The sequence below is a fragment of the Balaenoptera borealis genome, assembly GCF_965194805.1.
Source record: "Balaenoptera borealis genome assembly, chromosome: 1".
Classification (NCBI taxonomy): Eukaryota; Metazoa; Chordata; class Mammalia; order Artiodactyla; family Balaenopteridae; genus Balaenoptera; species Balaenoptera borealis.
The window spans coordinates 182,089,737-182,112,311 of record NC_138860.1 but is presented as its reverse complement, the minus strand read 5'-3'; the positions used below and the strand labels follow the sequence as shown (position 1 = coordinate 182,112,311).

The 22,575-nt window shown below is 40.5% G+C and overlaps 1 protein-coding gene and 1 long non-coding RNA gene across 6 annotated transcripts in view; one reads left to right on the top strand and one right to left on the bottom strand.

Annotated features, from left to right (window-relative positions):
* The window catches only part of LOC309624487, a 75,215-nt gene extending 62,631 nt beyond the window's left edge, over positions 1-12,584 (bottom strand). Inside the window, exons 1-2 of the long non-coding RNA XR_014241969.1 lie at positions 4,153-12,584; positions 2,432-2,506 (exon numbers count right to left, since the gene is read on the bottom strand). This is a non-coding gene — a long non-coding RNA (uncharacterized lncRNA). The remainder of the gene's footprint in view (positions 1-2,431; positions 2,507-4,152) is intronic.
* SPEN (spen family transcriptional repressor) overlaps positions 1-22,575 on the top strand; it is a 93,197-nt gene that overhangs the window by 7,798 nt on the left and 62,824 nt on the right. For 2 of the 5 annotated variants that reach the window (XM_082380905.1, XM_082380902.1), the window contains exon 1: positions 3,357-4,195. The exons of 1 other annotated variant lie outside the window; for it this stretch is intronic. In XM_082380905.1, coding sequence (XP_082237031.1) covers positions 4,113-4,195 — 83 coding nt within the window. In that variant the 5' untranslated portion in view covers positions 3,357-4,112. Of the gene's footprint in view, positions 1-3,355; positions 4,196-22,575 lie in introns of those variants that run through there. 2 more of the 5 variants (XM_082380904.1, XM_082380901.1) reach the window with 2 other exon arrangements.

The following is a 22,575-nucleotide window of genomic DNA, read 5'->3' as shown; positions in this document are numbered from 1 at the left end:
CAAAGTTCAAGGTCAAGTAGCATTATGCTGAAAGAATCTGTAAGGAGCATGGACATTACTTTTAACCTGCAAATATTAACTTTTATAGAGATGGATAGAATTCCCACCTGAATTGCTCATTTGAACTTAGCATCTATAATGTGAACTATTTTTCCTTCAAATGAATCTGCCTTATTGAAATTAGAATAATATTTTTGGGGGCATCATAGGAACACATTAAAAATTTGAACAGAAATGAAATTTGTTTTACACATTAAATAATCTGCATGTCTATTTAAGCTGATGTATTGACATTTTATAAACTGAGAATTCTCTTTTGAGAAGTGTGTATCAGATTTTTTAAAACCCAAGAAACTAAAATGAACACCTTGCATGCTATTTTTGGTGCCTGTAATTCTGAAAACAAGTATTTTGATGAAAGTAACACTTCAAGAGAATCTGAGTATGAGGTGCTATCAAATGATGTTTAATGGAATTCTGCTAGCATATATATATATATTATATATAGTGTGTGGTGTGTGTTTGTGTGTGTGCGCGTGCAGGCGCGTGCCTCGCTGCTTGTGGGATCTTAGTTCCCTCACCAGGGATTGAATCTGGGCCCTGGGCAGTGAAAGTGTGGAGTCCTAACCACTGGACTGCCAGGGAATTCCCTAGCCTTTATATTGTTAAACAGAGACCGTTTCTCAGTTGTTTGATAAATCTCTGGTAAAATGAGAAATGATAATTAACTTAATTTGGCATTTGCTAATCGTCTTTTTGATATCCTGTGATCTCGAAAGGTCTTTGGGAGAACTTTAACTCAACTTTGTTTAACAATTTGTATGTTAGTAATTTTCCACCACAATTTCTCTTCTGTTACCTCCCAAAGGTGGGGAGCTTGAAAGTATTTGCAAACAACTTTGTCCATTTCAAATTAAATTTTATATAAAAATTATGTATCTACTCTGCTTTTTACATGGGGAAACAGCACTGCTGTAACAAGACCTTTAGGATAATCTAAGAGAACTACATTAAAAAAAAATTTAGCTGGCAAACATGTTGCTTTTAATTTTCATTTAATGTCTCCTTATTCTTGTGCCATGGAGAAAGTATAAATACCTCTTAATTGGTTCTTTGTTTTAGCGTATCCTTTTACTGTTCTGTGGGAGTCATAGATGGATACAAAATACCACATTTAATAATGACTCTAACTAGGCTCTCTTCTAATGATTTTGCTCTAAAAGCCCCACCACCCCCTTTTTTCAGCCCTTGAATTTTCTTCAGCATGATTTTAACTGAAGGCTGCATTCAAGGTGAGATATGCCCTTTATTTCTCTAATTGCAAGGTAGTGTTTTCTGAATCCTCTTCTTTGTCTGTTGCCCCTTTTAATGTGATTGAGCTCAGCCTTTTCTCTTCTTCCTGGTGACACCAAGAAGATGCAGCTAATTCAGGGCCTATCTGGTTTTATTTATTTTATTTTTATTTTTTAAAATTTATTTTATTTATTTATTTATTTTTGGCTGCGTTGGGTCTTCGTTGCTGCACGCGGGCTTTCTCTAGTTGTGGCGAGCGGGGGCTACTCTTTGTTGCGGTGTGCGGGCTTCTCATTGCGGTGGCTTATCTTGTTGAGCATGGGCTCTAGGTGTGTGGGCTTCAGTAGTTGTGACTCATGGGCTCAGTAGTTGTGGCTCGAGGGCTCTAGAGCACAGGCTCAGTAGTTGTGGTGCAAGGGCTTAGCTGGTCCGCGGCACGTGGGATCTTCCCGGACGAGGGCTCGAACCCGTGTCCCCTGCTTTGGCAGGTGGATTCTTAACCACTGCGCCCCCAGGGAAGCCCCGCCTATCAGGTTTTAAATGAGTAATTTACATAATATTTTAAAATGTGTTTCAAATTGTGGTTGCTAATATTGAAATTTATGCTTCGTGGAAAAATGCCCATTGGTTCAACACTAACTGCAGCCACATATACAGAACTATGAAGTTCATGAGTTTAGTTAACAGTGTGCTGGCCTGACACTCCTTATGTGATAGTTGTGGCAAATGTAAATGGCTAATCCTACATCTGAATGTAGGTTGATTTGCTTTCACTTTTACTGAGGAATCAATTCCATAATATTTTCAAGAACAAAAATTTCCATATAATTTAATGACTCTGATTTGCATGAAGACAAGGTCAACCTCTGTGGTGGCATTAAAGGCCTTAACTGAATTATGAATGAGTGCCACTATTGTGGTGGTGCTTTTTCTAACTTTTCTAAACCACCTCTTTTCGTTTCTGCCTGTTACTGGCCGCCCCCCCCCCTCAAAAAAAGTGTGTTGAAATAGAAAATGTAAACATAAGCCAGAAAAATAGCATAGAAAAAAATTAAATTACCTGGCTCAGAATCTAGAATTTTTAGAAGTAACTTGTCAAAATTCCAAAAATTATTTCAATGGATGGTAAGGTTATTACCTGAGCTAGCACATCTTGTTCTGTAATTGTTGCAACTGTGTAAGACAGGGGCTTGCTTATTAGCCTTCTAACATCCTGAGAGAGGAAGGAAGAGAGATGATTTCAGTTGAGCAGACCTGCTGAGATCAAGTTTAAGTATAGTATAGACTATTAAACCAAATACAAGAAAAGTTGATGTGACTCTCTGACACATCATTAAGAAGCTTATGTTAAACTATATGGAAACAAAAAAACTACTTGGAGCTTTACCATCTGTGGAATTAAAGAAACAATTTATGCACAGGTGACCCCATATATTAGTGCTATTTATTATGGTGACCATATTTTCCAATTCAAAATAGCAGAGTTTGATAATAAGTTGGCTTGTATCAATATTTATGGAGAAAGTGAATGAGATCAAATATTTAAAATCTGGTCTGTACCTAAAGCACTACACCTGTGATATTTTATTTCTGTAGATAGAAAATGTAAAAGAAAGCTGAGTTGCTGACTGTTCTAAAAAAGTCCATTTTTCTGGACTCAGTACTGTTGCCTTAATTTTGTGGGTTTTCCCCGGGGTTCTATAAACTGAAAAGTTCAACAGTAGCCTTTAAAATTTAAAAGCTTTTAGGCCTGGAAAGGCTGGAGTTCTAATCCCTTCCTCGGCTTAGATATTAAATTATAGCAAATCCTCTGAGGGGAACACCATCAGACATGTAACCGTCTCACTTCATTCAGTTCTATTCCTGGTATGCCATAACAATCAGCAAAGAGAACGTGCAAACGGTTTCGCAAGATTCTATATAAAATAAAGTTGCTTAATGTTACAAGCTAATGATTCTTGGGAGGGATGTGTTTCTGAAGCCGTCACAGCTTAGCTGGGCCGTGAGAAGGGCGGCCTTGTTCTGACACTTTCCCAAGCAGGCGCGGCTCTAAGTGCCCGGAAACGCCAGAAGCTGGCCAAAGGTGAGCAGGGGAAGAGGTCCTGGCTTCTAGGAGAGAAGCCTTGGCAGCCGCTTTGACACGCAGCCCTGTGAATACCAACCCCCTTTCTCTCTTTTATTCCCCCAGGCCAGTGCCTGGGACCCCTACTCGAGGGGCTGGAGGCTATGCCTGCCTCTGCAAGCGCTGAACCCCAGGCCTGACAGGGCGCCCGCCCTAACAGAGTGCTGCGCGCCTGCGCACCGGGACCGAGCGCGCGAGCGTTCCTTCCAGGCCCTACGTTCCTCCCTCCCCCGCGCGCCTGCGCATCGGCTGGGAGGAACTCGGCGTCTCAGCCTCGGCGGGCTGTCGGGTGGCTGCGCGCGCGCCCGCGGTGAGGGAGGCGGGTCGCGCGCGCCGGTGGGAAGCGTCCGGCTGCCACAGCGCCAGCTCCGTCGTAGTCGCTGCCGCCCGGGTCTCGCTCGCCCCTCCTACCCGCTCCCCCTCCCGCCGCCGCCCGGGCGCATGCGCCGCCGGAGCGCGGGGGTCGGCTTCGGGTGTGTGGTGGCGGCAGAGCGGAGCTGCGAGGCCCGAGAGTCAGAACCTGGGGAAGAGGGATGGTCTCTGCACGGGGGGGAGCCGGAGGAGCCGCCGCCGCTGCCGACGCCACCGCCGCAGCCGCCGCCGCCGCCGCCTCGGCGCCCGCCTCCCAGCGCTGACGGGCTCGTACGAAGCCGGCGAGGGGGAACCCGCACCAGCGGTCGCCGGCACACCGCCCAGCATGGTCCGGGAAACCAGGCACCTCTGGGTGGGCAACTTACCGGAGAATGTGCGGGAAGAGAAGATCATCGAGCATTTCAAACGGTGAGTGACACGAGGCCCAGGGCCGCGCTCTGTTCTCGGGCGCCGCTGCCCCCTCCGGCCCGTTGCCGGCCCCTCCCCGTGCGCGGAACTGGTGAGGAGACCCGGGCCAGACCCACGGACGGGTGCGGGGGGCGCGCGGCTGCCTGGCCGCTGCTCGGCCCGTGTCGCAGCGTTGGGCCTCGGGCCTCGGCGGAGCGGGCCCGGCTGCCGCCCTCTCCGTTCCCAATAAGGAGGCGGCTGTCGCTCGGCCTCCGCGAAGCCGGCGCCGGGAGGGTGCCCTCAGGCTGGCCAGCCGGCGGTGGGGTCGCGTCCTAGCGCGCCGCTGCCCCGGCTCCGAGCAGCCGCCCCCGCCGGCCCGGCAGATGCGGCGGAACCGAGCCGCCGCCGGGCCGGGACCCGAACCCCTACCCCGCCCCGACAGCCCCCGGCCCGGCCAACTCCAGAGTCCCGCAGCAACTCGCGCTCCTCGCCCTGCGGACGCGTGGACGTGTCTGACCTAGAGAGGGTTTTGTGGGAAAGGAAAGGTTATACAAAAACAAAAGTCTTGGTGGGTATCGTAGGGATGTCTCGGAACTGGGAAGACCCTGCTGGATTCTAGGGACCTCTCACGGAGGGTTCACAGACCTAGAAACTAAATGGAAATGGCAAACGCAAATGTTTTGGTTTCTTCTCCTTGTTTATGTGGGGTTGGGTGGAGGGTGGTGTCTGAAAATAAGTTGGTGCGTCTGTTTCGGCTCTTTTCGCCTTCCTCCCTTCAGCGCTCTGGGGTCCCTGGGTGAGGAGGATGGTGGGGACCGAGTGCTCTCAGCGGAGGAGCCACCTCATGTAGCAGAGCCCCCACCGCGCTGTGCTCCCAGCCTCGGGAATCTCCGCTGCTGCGGCCGCGCCGGCGTTAACACTGCAGAGCCTTTTTTAAAAGGATGGTGTTTCCCTCCCACCCAGAATTCCTAAATCAGTGGTTAAAAAATGCATGCCTTTTCAGATTAGAAGATGTAGCTCTTTTAAAAAAAGATGTAGCTTTTAAAAAGGTTCTTCTCAGAATATTTTTTTTTTTGTTCATGGCGTAGTAGGAATGAATGTTCTTGATACATTTTACTTATTTAGTAGCTTTTACCGTTTGTTTTTGTTTTGTGAAATCTATGTGGGTCATAGCTGATAGAGCCCTCCATGTGAAATACTGAAAATGACGGTTTACTTACACTGGTGTAAATTGAGAAGGACTGTAGCAGATATGTGGTTGTCCTCGAAAATTACTGTTTCTTGCGATATTAAAGACTTCGGAAGGTTTTAAGTTTGGTATACTCTAAATTCCTCTTACTATCTAGTGAGTGAAGGGGAAATTATGGAGCGCCCTTATTAGTGAGTCACCATGGGAAAAATAGATTGCGTCGCTTGCTCTTGAGCAGCTTGCATAAGGAAATGGAAGCAGAGGCAGCGGAGCTCCGCTCTTTCAAATGGAGGATCATTGATTCTGTTGGTGGTTGCTGTTACTGGGGTATTAAATCTTCACCGCTGGAGCGCGCGTCTGCGCGTGTCCGCGTGTGAAAAGGAGCCTGGAATAGTGAGGCCATTCATAACCCACTAAAGCTGTCCTCGGCAGGACTGGGGGAGGCGCGCTTCCAGGGACTCCCGGTGTTTACTACGTTGTGCTGAGAAATCAGGCAGCGGGAAGGCAGGAGCAAAAACTCGCCTCTGTCGCCTGTGACAAAGGGGAGATCTCGGGCTCAGTGGGGAAACAGATGGGAACTCTCCGTGGCGCTGCTCCACCCCTTACCCCATATGGAGGCCCCATATCTTCAGTGTTTTGGTGGAAAAATCATTTAGATGCAGATTACTGGACTGGAAAAGCCACTTAGATGTGCTCACTTTTATCTCCTTGTGGACCTTCTCTGTAGGTGTCTGCCTGGGAAATTCGTATGCACCGACGTGCAAACACGTGCATTGCAGCATTTGCTTTGCCTCCTCCGTATCATGTGGTTAGACGTGTCATTTCGCATTATGCAGATTCTAGAGACACTGTATGCCTATCGCGGGGAGTTTGACCCCTCTGCAAGATGAGGGGTTCGAGAGGAAAGAGGAAATCGTCCGAGGGAGTTTTGGAAGGTTTTTTAAGTGGATGGTGCTGCCGGCCGGCTTGTGTGAATGACTTTCTAAAATGGCGGCCAGGACCCACTTTAAGTGGGAATCAGCAGAGCAGATCTCAGAATGCACAGAGGGAGGAGCGGGCAGAGGATGCGAGCTGCCTTGGAAAGCGGCGGTCTGGAGGAACGTTGCTGTATTAAAGAGGGCTTAGCTGGCACATTGCTCACGACTGCATTTAAAGGAGTGTGTTACCTATTGCAGAGCAAAAGCAGATGCTATTGATAAGATTATCTTAAAACTAAGTAGACCTAGTGTCCCTGAAATTCCTTTATTTTAAAAGCGACTTTTGAAAATTTTAAACAAGTTTGCTTAGTTCTTTGGGTAGATAGTGCATTCTTAGTGGGTTTAAAGAGTGTAAAAAGGTTTACAGAGAAAAATCTCCTCTTTACCCCGACCCTGGGAATTCCAGTTCCCACTCTCCCCTTCCCATCTCCACCCGCTAACAGGTAATCTCTATTTCTGGCTTCTTGTGTATCCTTAAAACGGGTACAAGAAGTGTTCTTGCTGATCCAGCTGTGAAGCTAAATGGACTTTGTTTGGAGAAATTCAAGGTCTTTTATCCTTATTGTAGAAAATGTTTTGTAAAGTGTGTGGTTGTTACCGGGAGGAAAACTAAATGTGAATAATTTAAGTAAAAGGGATAAAACGGTGCTTGTACCAGAATGAGAGTTCTGCAAGAAAATTTAAGAACATTCAATTCTGATGTCTTCTAGAAATCATAATGAGAAAAACCATGCAATACCTATACTAAAACTGAGGTTAAAGTGCCTACTTTTACCGTTTTCCCTAGCTGATTTCAACATTAACTAATAACTGTTTTACAGGATTAAGAGGTGTACACTGGGAATACATCATATAAAATGTTTTCAAAATGAATGTTCTCGTAACGGTGATTAGGCTTTTGTAGTAAGTATTTGGATTAAAAAATGATTAAATGAGCCAGCTTTGGGAGCAGGGCAGTTTAAGAGGCATTTTGGGATGGGGGAGGGTCAGAGCCAATTCTTTTATTTATATTTTGATCAGTGTTTTTGGTAGAAAATAGGTTGAGGGAAGGTTGCTGATTTGGCTTTTTTTCCCTCTGCCAAAGAAAGAGCAAACCTTTAAAATGTAATCAGAACATTTTCAAAATTTGGCTTTACCTTCTTGCAATAAGAGTAATCTATTGTGCTCATGATTTTAACAGCATTCAATATGCTGATTGAAAAGAATTAAATGAGTATTTCTGAATCAGATTTAGTTAACAAAGATCCATTGCAGGGGCTGAATTTGCACAATAGAGAAAGTCCTTTCCTTTGTATGGTATGTTAGCTGGATTGAAGGGGGAAGGGAGGAGTTATACAACAATTGGTCGCTGTCTTAGTTGTTAGAGGGAGAGAGGTGTGTGCAAAGGCGACTCCCTGAATTAGAATGAGCAAATGAATAGAACCCTTTAAAGGACATAAAAGTCTCTGTATCTTATTTTCAGGTTTGAAGTAAATCACATATTCAGGTTCTTCCCATCCATTCTCCAGTTCTAGAGAATAAGTTAAAGATCATGCAGAGGTTGAGCAAGGTAGCAGCTCATGTAACAATTTTGTCAAAGAATGAAACTCATTTAAAAGTGTTTTGTTTTGTTAACTTTATTTTATCTTGCTGCAGTCACTTTATTTTTTTAACATCTTTATTGGAGTATAATTGCTTTACAATGGTGTGTTAGTTTCTGCTTTATAACAAAGTGAATCAGCTATACATATACATATATCCACATATCTTCTCCCTCATTTTGCTAACTTTACATGTCCAATCATAATGGTTTTCCTGCGTTTAAATAGCTGGAATATATGTTATGTTACATGAATTTGGTTTACTTCTGGGACACAATATAAAGTATTGTGGTAAAGTTTCCTTGTCCTTACATACTCCTATAACTAGAGATACAAATTTGACTCCCTAGCCTGCATCACTGCTACATGGTTTATTCTTTTGAGCTGAGCCAGTTTCTTTGAAGAAACACCTCTGTTTTTGAATGTTATAATTTTGAATACCTATTTTCACGACAGGCTTTTTGAACATTAAAAAAAAGTAAAGTAAAATAATTTTATACTTATCTTGAGAAATAGCATTAGAAACTAATACAGAATGCTTGCGATGTTGTATTTTATTTCCTGAGTTAGAATGCTTCTGGCAGATTGGAGGAAAACATACGGCTCAGTGCCAAGAAGAATGATGGTGTTTGACTTGTGTAGAGGGCACCTTTTCCCAACTACCTTTCTTGTGGACTCTTGATTGCTCAGGCGTTGTATTGTTTGGTATGCTTATGAAGAGATTTCGGGCTTGATTTAGGAGACATTTTTAATCCTGTAAACACTAATGGTTTGGAAAGATTTGTATAGAAGTTATAGAGATAGTGGTAATGTGGAAGTTTTTCCAAATAGTCTTCCAGGTCTCATTTTTCTCTTAGTTTGAAATTTTGCCTAAATTTAAAAAAAAATTGAAATATTTTATGAAAACTAGCATATTCCAGTTGGGGACTATATATTTTTTTGCTTTTACTTTTAAGACTCCCTAGTGTTTGAGCTGTATTTAACTAGTCACAGTATTTAGAGTAAACACTGCAGGCTGAAAAATACCTTGAGTATGTATATTCATTCAGATTGTGCTCCTGAATGTTGATATTGGATGATTTGAAATAGTTGTTCGTCAACTTTAAACTGACATATTAGTCTGCTGAACAAGGAGACTAAATAAAGTAACACTTTCCTTTTTTCTTCTTTTTTTTTTTTTGGCTGCGTTGGGTCTTCGTTTCTGTGCGAGGGCTTTTCTCTAGTTGCGGCAAGCGGGGGCCACTCTTCATTGCGGTGCGCGGGCCTCTCACTATCACGGCCTCTCTTGTTGCGGAGCACAGGCTCCAGACACGCAGGCTCAGTAGTTGTGGCTCACGGGCCCAGTTGCTCTGCGGCATGTGGGATCTTCCCAGACCAGGGCTCGAACCCGTGTCCCCTGCATTAGCAGGCAGATTTTCAACCACTGCGCCACCAGGGAAGCCCAAAGGAACACTATTCTGTAGTTCAATTTCTAACCTTTACTGTTTGTTTTGTTTAATGTTTTCTTTATTATTATATGTCTTACAGCTACTCAAATTTTTTTTAAAATTTTCTTTCTTTCTTTCTTTTATTTTATATTTTGGCTGCGTTGGGTCTTCATTGCTGCGCCCGGGCTTTCTCTAGTTGCGGCAGGCAGGGGCTACTCTTTGTTGCGGTGCGTGGGCTTCTCATCGTAGTGGTTTCTCTTGTTGTGGAGCATGGGCTCTAGGCGCGCGGGCTCAGTAGTTGTGGTTCGCGGGCTCTAGAGCCCAGGCTCAGTAGTTGTGGCGCACGGGCTTAGTTGGTCCGCGGCATGTGGGATCTTTCCGGACAAGGGCTCGAACCCGTGTCCCCTGTATTGGCAGGCGGATTCCTAACCACTGTGCCACCAGGGAAGCCCGCTACTCATATTTTGAATGAAAATAGCATACTGTATTTTGGAAACCAATTAGGATGTTTAATCAATTTATTAGAAATCATATAATTTTGTGTGCTGTCTAGCTGGTTTTTAGTGTGTGGAAATACGCTTTGCAGTGAAAAGATGTTCTTGGTATAATGTTAAAGTATTGCAATATTCCGATTTTTCCCCCTACATGTGTCACTGTCTGCCAAGTTGAAAATTATAAACATCTAAAAAAAAACCCACAAAAAAACCCCCAAAAAAACCCACAACGGGATATCTCTACAAAACCCTAACTTAAATTTAGTGAATTTTTGGATTTAATTACGTAGGATTTCATTTTGAGTATAGGGATGAATTGAAATCTAGCATGTTTAAAGATTTTTATTATATAAGAACTGCTCCACCTCTTACAGCTAAGGAATATTTCTGGGAAAATTCAAATGGAAGACACCTATTATTGCTTGTGTTATGTACTTGGTGCTAGATTTTTAGTCCAGCATTAAACTCTGGGGGTATGTGTATGTCTTTGTATCTTTGTATTAGGTGCTGAGTTTGGGTTACATTGACAAATGAAATGATTTTTCTGTTTATGTCTTGTATTGACTTTGTAACATTCTTATGTTTACACACAGTATATGTACTTTTACATGTAATACATTTATAGTTTCTTTGATTCTTAAAGTTGACTCAGTGATTTTTAAAAAAATACCCTATTTTATTCCTTTGATTAAAAAACTAGGATATTTTTACTCTACTTAAAAACACTTTGTATTTTACAAGCTACATTTGATGTATAGTGATTTGCATCTTTTGTAAGTCAATAAATTAGTAGGTGGTGGATTTTTGTTTCAACCATTAATTTTTAAAATTTATGCTGTCTGCAATAAAGGCTCTTTTTCTCTCAAGATTTTTTTATTCTTTATTTTTTTAATTTTTTAATTTTAATTTTTTGGCCACGTGGCACAGCATGCAGGATCTTAGTTCCCCGGCCAGAGATCGAACCCATGCCCCCTGCAGTGGAAGCAAGGAACCCTAACTACTGGATTGCCAGGGAATTCCCCACTTAAGATTATTTAAGTAACCTCGGATGAAAAGAAAAAAGATTTTAAAAGTTTATCACTTTATTATATCAAAAGGATGTTAGAATGAAAACTATTACTGTTTACACCAGAACTTAGGAGGAGGTACTTAAATTTGGATAGGAAAATAGTATATCTTTATTTTCACTAACTTCTTAATCAGAATTCAGCATTTCCATCAATTATAACTATATTGTGGTGTAGTACCAACATGATAGTATTAGTAGTACCTGTGATGATTTCACCACCAACACCAGTCAGATGTATTTTCATATTTTACATTACAGTTGTTGCAGATATTTCATTTATGCTCATCACAACTTGGAAATGACAGTAGCTATTAGACCTGCTGCTAAATACTTAATGCATCAATAAAGATGCATATATATATTACTGTATGATCAATCTGTGTTGTGGATATACTTTTAAAACTTTACCTTGGAGAATTTTGAACATATACAAAAGTAGAAAAATAGTAAATAAATCTCATGTACCCATCGTTCAGCCCCAGTGACCATCAACCATGACGTATTCTGCCTTATGAGGAAAAATAAAGCAGAGGAGGGGATGGAGAGTAATGTGGGTGGGAGTGACAAGGAAGGCCTCTGAAAATATGGCATTTGATACACAGGAATGAAGGCCTATCCATACACCTAGATCCACTTCTCGCCTTCCTGTGTGTTTGTTTGTTGTTGTTGTTGTTTTTCATTTAAAATTTATTTTGAAATAGTTCAGGAAAAGTGCAAAGAATTCCCACATTCCCTTCACACAAATTCCTCAGTTGTTAGCATTTTGCCGCATTTGCTCCATTACCTTCTCTTGTCTTTTCCTGTCATGACACCCTTAAATTCTCCAGTGTATATCTCCCCAAAACTGCATTGCACTATACAGTATTTTCGGCAAGGAGATCAACATCGGTACAGCACTGTTACTCAATCCATAGACCTCATTCAAATGATGCCGGCCATCCCAACAATGTCCCTCTTTCCTTTTTGGTCCAGGGTCCTAGCCAGTACCATGTATTGCCTTTGGTTGTCATGTGTCGTCTGTCTGGAACAGTTTCTTACCCTAATTCTCATGTGCCTGATAGTCTTAAAGAGCACAATTCTTTTTTTATTTTTAATTTATTTATTTATTTTTGACTGCGTTGGGTCTTCGTTGCTGCGTGTGGGCTTTCTCTAGTTGTGGCGAGTGGGGGCTACTCTTCTTTGCAGTGTGCGGGCTTCTCACTGCAGTGGCTTCTCTTGTTGTGGAGCACGGACTCTAGGCACGCGGGCTTCAGTAGTTGTGGCTCACGGGCTTAGTTGCTCCGCGGCATGTGGGATCTTCCCAGACCAGGGCTCGAACCCGTGTCCCCTGCATTGGCAGGCGGATTCTTAACCACTGAGCCATCAGGGAAGCCCAAGAGCATAATTCTTTCATTCTGCAGGCTGACCCTCTACCCAGGTCTGTCCAGTACTACCTCATGACCACATCAGGTCTTGCAATCTTGGCAGGAAGACCAGAGAAGTGATTCTGTGCTTTTTCAGAATATGGAGACAGTACTGGATCCATCCCACCACTGGTGATGTTAACTTTGATCACCTAGTAAAGTTAGTGTCTTCACCATTTTCCCCCCTTTATTTGATTAGCATTTTTTTTTTTTAATAAATTTATTTATTTTATGTATTTATTTTTGTCTCTGTTGGGTCTTCATTGCTGCATGCGGGCTTTCTCTAGTTGCGGCGAGTGGGAGCGGGCTTCTCATTGTGGTGGTCTCTCTTGTTGTGGAGCACGGGCTCCAGGCGCGCGGGCTCAGCAGTTGTGGCACATGGGCTCTAGAGCACAGGTTCAGTAGTTGTGGCACACGGGCCCAGCCGCTCCGCGGCATGTGGGATCTTCCCGGACCAGAGCTCGAACCCGTGTCGCCTGCATTGGCAGGCGGATTCTTAACCACTATGCCACCAGGGAAGTCCCCTGATTAGCATTTTATGGGGAGATATTCCAGTATTACACTGTTAGTCTCTTCCATCATCAACCCTAAACCCAGTAGCCTTAGCATCTATTGATAACTTTTGTTTTAATATTTATTTATTCATTTATTTATTTTTGGCTGCATTGTGTCTTAGTTGTGGCATGTGGAATCTTTCGTTGCAGCATGCGGGCTTCTCTCTCTAGTTTTGGTGCACGGGCTCAGTAGTTGTGGCGCACGGGCTTAGTTGCCCCGCGGCATGTGGAATCTTAGTTCCCAGACCAGGGATCAAACCCACATCCCCTGCATTGGAAGGCAGACTCTTAACCACTGGACCTCCAGGGTAGTCCCCCATTGATAACTCTTGACTGTATTATATACTGCTCTGATTGTTGCCAAATGAGAATCTATTACTGTGATTTCTTATACATTTATTCTGCTGTAGGTAAGAATTTTCCATAATTATATTTGGAAATATATATACACACACTCATATATATGATTTCCATTTTTTTCAATGGGTTTTAATTCAGGACTTGCTTATTTTGATACCGAAATCATTCTAGATTTGACCAGTGGGAGCTCCTTCAAACTGGCTACCGTGTCCTTTTGATATCGCCCCACTACTCTTTTAAGCATTTCTTTATTTCTGGCAACAACAAAGGCTCATCGTGTATTTTCCCTTTCCCAGTCCTGTAATCAGCCATTCTCCAAGAGATTCTGGTTCCTTTTAGGGAGGGATGGTATTTAGAAACGCAAGATCTGGGTGCACAGTTTACCCACTGCTGCAGAGCTAAGAGGATATGTGTTGTGTGTGTACACATGTATATATGTTTACATGTATATATAATACATGTATCTCTATATAATATATTTTGAAACTGTGTTCACACATGTTTCAGTACATGAGGATTCTTTCTAACCTCCCCATTTCCATGTTTATAAATCCCTTCTCAGACAGTGAGAAACCTCTCATTATTCTCAATATATTTACTTACTTGCCCAGTATGTTCTCAGTGTAACTAATAGGCCAACCACTCTGCCTCCCCCACCTCTGCCTGCCACCTCTGGGCACCTCGCCCCTGCTGCCTCTGCGTCAAATCACCTCCCTCTTGCCTTTTCTCTTTGGAAACCAACATTGTGGGGGAGGTGGAAGGCAAGGCAAGAAAAGGAAGGTGGGGCTGGAAATGACTTGCATGTTTTTATCTTCAGTTTTTTCTCTCATAGGAGACAACTTGTGGATGAATGAATTACCTGCCTCTGGTGCCATTTGTAAGCAGATTTAGAGCTACCCCACTTTTAAAATTTTACTTTTGGTTTTACTTCCACCACTGACTTTATGACATGAGGTTAATCACAGGATCAGTATGAGCTGTATTATATGCTGAGTCATTCAGAAGAGGGGCTAGTAAGAAGGGAGTTTGTTTTTTAGGTATCATCATTGCTCCATTTATTTGGGCGTCAGTCACTCACTTTGTGTGGTATCTCAGCAAAATCTTGCCCTCGCCCTACTTCCCCCCAAGCTTATTGACCTCAACCTTATTTCTTTTTTTGTTTGTTTTAACTTAAAAATTTTAATACTAATTTTAAATTAATAAGTTTTAATTAATTTAATTCTTAACTGAAGTATAACTGACATATAACATTATATTGGTTTCAGGTGTACAACATAATGATCTGATATTTGTATATATCGCAAAATGATCACCACAATAAGTCTAGTTAACATTCCTCACCATACATAGTTACAAAAAACGTTTTTTTTCCTTGTGATAAGTACTTTCAAGATTTACTCTCTTAGGAACTTTCACATATGCAATACAATATTAACTGTAGTCACTGTGCTGTACATTATATCCCCATGACTTATTCATTTTATAATTGGAAGTTTATATCTTTTGAGCCCTTTCATTCCACCCATCACCCCAACCCCCAACCACCAATCTGTTTTCTGTATCAATGACTTTTTTTTTTTTAAGATTGCACATATAAGTGAGTTCATATGGTATTTGTCTTTCTCTGACTTATTTCACTTAGCATAATGCCCTCAAGGTTTATCCATGTTGTTGCAAATGGCAAGATTTCCTTTTTTACGGCTGAATAGTATTCCATTGTGTGTGTGCGTGCGTGTGTGTGTGTCACATATGCCACATGTTCTTTATCCATCCATCAATCCCTGGACACAGGTTGTTTCTGTATCTTGGCTTTGGTAAATAAAATGCTGCAGTGAACATGGAGATGCATATCTTTTCAAATTGGTGTTTTCCATTTCCTTGGTTATATACCCAGAAGTGGAATTGCTGTGTCATATGGTAATTCTATTTTTAACTTTTTCAGGCACCTCCATACTGCTTTCCGTAGTGGCTGCATCAACTTTTTTTTTCTGCTCCCTCTACACTACTCTTCACCCCTGTCCAAAGAGTTCCTTAATGAATTAAGAATCTTATTCCTTTGCACAAGCCCTACAATGTGTATAGTTGGTATTATTTTGAAGTAGATCCCAGACATCTTATTTAATCCACAAGTATTTCAGTGTTTATCTCTAGAAGATAAGAACTTTTTAAAGATATTCAGCAATACTGTGGTATATGCTTATTTCAAATACCCAGTCAGTATTTTCAAATATCCAGCCAGTACTCAAGTTTGTAATTGTTTTAAGAATCTTTTTTTTTTTCACTCAGGCTCTAAATAAGGTACATAAGATATATTTTAAAAATTTTATTGAGGTATAATTTGCATACAGTAAAATGTACCTATTTCAAGTGTTGAATTTGTTGAATTTTGAGAAATGTAGGCATCCTTGTAATCACCACCACCACAGTCAGGATACCACAGTTTATTTACTTACTGATGGACATGGGACTATTTAAACCTTTTTTAATCCATAGGTTTTAATCTCTCTCTCTGCTTACAACTAATTTGTTGGAAACCAAGTTGTAGAGTTTCTCAGTGTGTGTTTTGCTGATTACATGCCTGTCCTGTGGTATACATTAACATCACCTTTTGTCCTCTGTATTTCCTGTATGTTCAAAAGTTGATAATTGTATTTCAATATAATTGGTTTCTTTGTAATTCGTGCATTTTACTTGATTAATTTAATAATAGTCTGAGAAAGGGTTTATAGGTTTCACTGGCTGTCAAAGCAGTCCGTGGAAAAAAGTGTAAGAAATATTGGTTTAGGCAAACCCTTATGTTAAGAATAGAATGCTAGCAGTATATTTAAGTACTTACTTTAGCTTTGACATAAAAAGGTTGAGGTTATAAAGTTAAGAATCACTGAAAATCTTTAAGACTAGTAAACAAAACAAAGTTAGTGTCCTGTGAATAGCTTTATTTTTCCCCTCCTCTTTTTCCTCTTTGTAAACTTATAGGATTAGAATTGCTGTTTTTCTTGTGGGAATTTTTTTCTGTTCTTTCATCCACCGCCCCCCTCCCCCAGTTTTATCATATAAATCATGGAATCCTTAGATTTTTAAAGGTTGTTCCTTTTAGTCAGCTTGAATTCTTTCAATGAAATGAATTTCAAGCACATCCAATGTTAGAATTAAATGCCATAATAGATATTAATTTCTATTCTATGGGTGGGTTCAGCCTTAGTCAAAGAAAACAAGATTTGCAAAAATCTCAATTTATAGAGAGTATCTAAAATTCAGTTAGTATGTGATGCTGTATATAAAAAAGACAGGGAATTCCCTGGCAGTCCAGTGGTTGGGACTCTGTGCTCTCACTGCCTGAGGCCCAGGTTCAATCCCTGGTCCGGGAGCTAAGATCCTGCAAGCTGTGCGGCGCGGCCAAAAAAACAAAAACAAAATAAGACACCTTAACTCTTCAGTAACACATTTATTTGTTTATTTATTTAAATATTTATTTTGGCTGTGCTGGATCTTCGTTGTTGCACTCGGGATCTTCGTTGTGGCACGTGGGATCTTTGTTGCAGCATGTGGACTCTTAGTTGCGGCATGCGAACTCTTTAGTTGCGGCATGCATGTGGAATCTAGTTCCCTGATCAGGGATTGAACACGGGGTCCCTGCATTGGGAGCGTGGAGTTTTACCCACTGGACTACCAGGGAAGTTCCCAGTAACACATTTATTATCTAAAGTAGGTACATTTATTTTCTCCCGTAAATTGAATGGGTCGGATTATAAGATTTATAAGGGGACTTCCCTGGTGGTGCAGTGGTTAAGAATCCGCCTGCCAATGCAGGGGACACGGGTTCGATCCCTGGTCTGGGAAGATCCCACATGCCGCGGAGCAACTAAGCCCGTGCACCACAACTACTGAGCCTGTACTCTAGGGCCCGCGTGCTGCAACTGCTGAAACCCATGCGCCTAGAGCTCCGCAACAAGAGAAGCCACCGCAACAAGAAGCCCGAGCACCACAATGAAGAGTAGCTTCCGCTCCCTGCAACTAGAGAAAACCCGCGCACAGCAACGAAGACCCAATGCAGCCAAAAAAAAAAAAAAAAGATTTCTAAGGTCTTTTTGGTTTAGAAAATCTTGTTCTAGGGCACACCGTGTTAGAACTGGTAAAGGGTCTTTATTGGCATGGAAAAATACTAAATGACAAAACAAGGTGTAAAATGGGACATGTAACATCTCTATGGGATCAGTGAAAATCTATACGTGACTCTCCTTTGTATATGCTCACTGTGTCAGCTTTTGATACAAATGGTGTTTCCATTGATAACTGAAAATCTAAAGTGAGAGATGAATAAGTATAATATTAAAAGCTCTCTCATGCAAAAAAAAAAAAGAAAATCTCATTCTACCCATTCTTCATAGTGCATAAAGGTCACTGGAATGCTGTGAAGATTTAAAAAAAGTATATTTTGATGATTAGTTGGATTATAAAAGAGCTTAATATCTAGAAGTACTGTGTAGCCATCATACAAAACATTGGTGTGCCAGTTCCTTTCAGATGAATCATTCTCCTAACCAGCTATGCTCATCAATCAAAAATAGTCTTTCTTGGGTTCAGACTTAAGTGGCATTTGTAAAGTTTCAAATAGTTTTAAATTATATTGCAGTTAATTTAAAAAAATGGTCCTGTGCTTTGTTATACTAATCTAAGGTGTATAAGGCTATACTCTAGTTTTTCTTGTCACTTATACCTCTGTTATTTTTTTTTTTTATGAAATAGCCCTTTCCATGGTGGTTTTTGACACAGATTATTCCTTTTCAGCATAAGTTTGCTGTGCCAGTCTAAAAGTAGATGTATGAAAGGAACTTTCATCACAGTTTGGGGTTTCACAGGGTTATGACATTTGATTTCCTTTGTGTTGATCTTATTGGAAATTTGTATAAAGTTTTTGCTTGTAAAGAAAAGCTTTTTAGTTCTAGAGATTATAATTAATGAATAAAGTGTTGACTGGAGAAGTTTGCATATTTAATAAGTTTCAGGAATGATTGGCATAGAGACTGGTGACTTATTTCTTAATTTAATAGGCTTAATTTCATGTAGAGTTTTTATTGGGAAGCATGATTATTTAAAAGTTTATAAACCATTGGAATTGAGTAGAAAAACCCAAAGACCTTTTAAGATTAAAGAGTGATAAAGAAGACCCATTTCCTTAATCTGGATATATAGGTAGTCTTTAAAGATTTACAGAAATACAGTGGTGGATGAAAAGAATATGGAATTTATGTATATTACAAAAAGATCACATTTGTCCTGATTCTATTTCTAAGTAACCATATATTGTGAAATAAGGATAGAAGTCTAATCAAGTGAAATATTAGAGGGAATTTATAAATTTCTCAAAGTCTTTTTTTAAACTGTTGTTTAACTAAGAAGTAAGCCATAGGTTAGAAGTTAATTTCCTTCTCAGCAGTTGTACTGTAATAGTCCTATTAAGCCAGGTAGGAAGCACATTTTCAAAGAGTCCTTTGCATTTACACCCCGGACTCTTGATGTGGATTTTTGTTAGTTTCTTGGCTTCTGCTACTTCAACTTTGTTTTCTCCAGCCTTCCCCTTTTGATCAACTTGCCTTGCTCCTTTTTTTCTTCATCTAACTATTTTATTTACTGCCATTACTTTAAGAAATGGTTAATCATGGTCATTTGCATTCTCTTTACAATTATTCTTGAGCTTTTCTCAGTATTATGTAAATCAGACACATTTATGAAGTTGTTCATGAATTATTGTGAGAAGAAATGTCCAAATGTTAACTTAGTGGCCACCATCGTTGTCTGTATCCCTGCACTGTATTTATTTATTTATTTATTTATTTATTTATTTATTTATTTATTTATTTGGCTACACCGGGTTTTAGTTGTGGCACGTGGGATTTTGCGGCATGTGGGATCTTTAGTTGCGGCATGCGGGATCTTTTAGTTGCGGCATGCGGGATCTAGTTCCCTGACCAGGGATCGAACTCAGGCCCTCTGCATTGGGAACATAGAGTCTTAACTGCTGGACTGCCAGAGAAGTCCCCTGCACTATATATTTTGACTTTTAGAGTGTAAACTCTTCCCTCCTATTCTCTGAAGAAGTACATTATGAATTCTTTCTAAGATTGTCTAAAAGATTCAGGCTTCCTATTTTATGTAACCAGTAACATCTAAAGATCATAGAATCTTTGGGATTTTTTTCTCCTTATAATTGGATAATCTTTCAGAGGTTTACATATCAGTTGCGCACTATCTTTTTGTTAACAATTAATTTTACTTAGTAAATAGTTATTTTGCACCATTAGATTGGTGCAAAATAATGCATATACGTATTTTTTCACTGAAGTAATGGTGCCGGTAATAGTTCTGAAGAATTTTGTCATTCAAAGCTTTACTGAAAACATTGCCTTTTCCCAAGAGTTGTAGTCATCAAGTTTTCATGTACAGGAATCTAGGCACTAACCATGGATTTGATAAACAGCTGACTATAGTTTTGTTGGTTGAATTAAGCTTATCTTCAGTCTTCAAGTTTTCTTAAACCTTTTCTAATTAGAATCAATGAATCGTTTTTCATTTTTAAAAAGTAATGTATTATGTTCATAGAAGCATTTACAATAGCCAAAAGGTAGAAGCAATCTAAGTGTTCATGACCCATGAAAGGATAAACAGAATGTGTGACAACAAAATATGTATCATGGAGGAGTATTCAGCCTTAGAAAGGAAGGAAATTCTTTTTTTTTAAATTGAAGTATTGTTGATTTACAATATTATGTTAGGAAAGGAAATTCTGACACATGCTTCAACATGGATGAACCTTGAAGACTTTATGCTAAGTGAAATAAGGCTGTCACAAAAGGACAAATATTGTATGAGTCTACTTACATTAGTTTCCCGGAGCAGTCAAATTCATAGAGAAAGTGGAATGGTGCGTTGCTTTTTTTTTTCTTCTTTTTTTTTCTTTCTTTCTTTTTTTTTTTTTAACTGTTATAAACAGTGTTGCTTACTAAGCAGTCTATCAAATTGTCTTCCTAAGAGGTTTCTCTAATTTATACTCCTGCAGACAGTGTTATGAAAGTATCTATTTTCTTAGACTCTAAGCTAATATCTAGGTATTATTAAAATTTAGGTCTTTGTGTTGCATGGCACTTTTTTTTAAAATTTGGATTTTTGAAATTTTGAGTGGAAATTGAGCAGCTTTTTTGAGTGTGTTTGTTCTGTTTACCATTTTGTGTGTATGGGTGTATTTTTAAAGAATTTCCTGGAACCTCCCTGGTAGCACAGTGGTTAAGACTCCGTGCTCCCAATGCAGGGGGCCTGGGTTTGATCCTTGGTCCGGGAACTAGATCCCACATGCATGCCTCAACTAAGAGTTCGCATGCCACAACTAAGGAGCCCGCCTGCTGCAACTAAGACCCGATGCAACCAAATAAATAAATAAAATAAATATTAAAAAAAAAATTTCCTATTTGGGTATTTTGCCTCTGTTTTGTTTGGACCTCTGTCTCCCTTGATTTGGAAGAAGTTTGTATATTTAGGAAATCACTTATTTCTCATGTGCAAGTATTTTTCCCCATTTGTCTTTTGACTGTATTTTGCTATTTAGGAGCTGTAATTTTTATATGGTTTAATTTATATGGTCTTTTCCTTTATGACATAGGGCTTTTATCTCAGGCTGAGTGTCTTTTCCAGACCAAAGACTACAACAAACTAATATATATATTTTGGCAGAGAGAGAACACAAATCAGCAAAATATTACAAATCATTCTCCCCCCCCCCTTCTTTTTCCACCTCTCCCCCATTCCTCCAAGTAGAGAAACATTTTAGGATATTAGCTTTTTCTAAAATGAGGCTAGGGGCCTGTGTTTGACTGCCCTTTGCTGGCTTTAGGGATTCTGAGTCTGTTTTTTTCATCTTTAGTAATCATTTGTACTTACTCCAAAGATAAAGTGATTAAAGGGGAATATATTAATTATTTAAGAATAGTTTTTAAATCTTTTATACATAAATTTATTTCACAGTAGATTTCCTGAAAGAATTCTATATCTCCATGAAATGAAGATAGGTTTTGGCTGTCATCTAATGGGTTACTTATCTTCCCAGGCAGGCATGCTTGAAATAGAAAATGTCTTCCTTAAATGTGCCCATTTACAGGAAACATGGCAGACAGTTGATTTGTATTGAGATAACGCAGACACTTGTGACTAAAGGAGAGGTAAAATCTGTTGTATTAAAAGACGGTGACAGGGACTTCCCTGGTGGTCCAGTGGCTAAGGCTCTGTGCTCCCAGTGCAGGGGGCCCAGGTTCAGTCCCTGGTCAGGGAACTAGATCCACATGCCGCAACTAAAGATCCCGCATGCCACAACTAAGACCCGGTGCAGCCAAATAAATAAATATAAAAGACAGTGACAGGTACTATTTTTTGTCTCTTTTCTTTTAATAACAGTTTTAACGAGATATAATTCACATGGCATAAAATTTTTCCTTTGAAAAGTGTACAGTTGTTTTTAGTATATTTGCAGAGTTACGCAGCCATCACCACTAATTTCAGAACATTTTCATCACTCCAGTATGAAACCCCCATACCCATTAGCAGTCATTCCCCATTCTTCCTTCTCCCCATCTCCTGGAATCCACTAATCTATTTTCTATTTCTGTGTATTTGCCTGTTTTGGACCTTTCACATATATATGGAATCATAAAATATGTGATTGGCTTCTTTCCCTTATAGTGTTCTCGAGGTTCATCCATGTTGTAGCATGTATAAGAACTTCATTCCTTTTTATTGCCAAATGACATTCCATTGTATGGACATAATACCACATTTTAAAAAATCCACTCAGCAGTTGAACATTTGGTTTGTTTCCATTTTTTTGGCTATTATGAATAATGATACTGTGAACATTTCTGTATGTGTGGTTTTTTTTTAATTATTTATTTTTATTTATTTATTTATTTATGGCTGTGCTGGGTCTTCGTTTCTGTGCGAGGGCTTTCTCCAGTTGCGGCAAGTGGGGGCCACTCTTCATCGCGATGCGCGGGCCTCTCACTATCACGGCTTCTCTTGTTGCGGAGCACAGGCTCCAGACGCGCAGGCTCCAGACGCGCAGGCTCAGTAATTGTGGCTCACGGGCCTAGCTGCTCTGCGGCATGTGGGATCTTCCCAGACCAGGGCTCGAACCCGTGTCCCCTGCATTGGCAGGCAGATTGTCAACCACCGCGCCACCAGGGAAGCCCTCCCTCTGTATGTGTTTTTATGTGGACTTCTCTTTTCAGTTCATACCTAGGAGTAGAATTCCTGGATTATACGGTAATTCTAAGTTTAACATTTTGAGGAACTGCCAAATTGAAT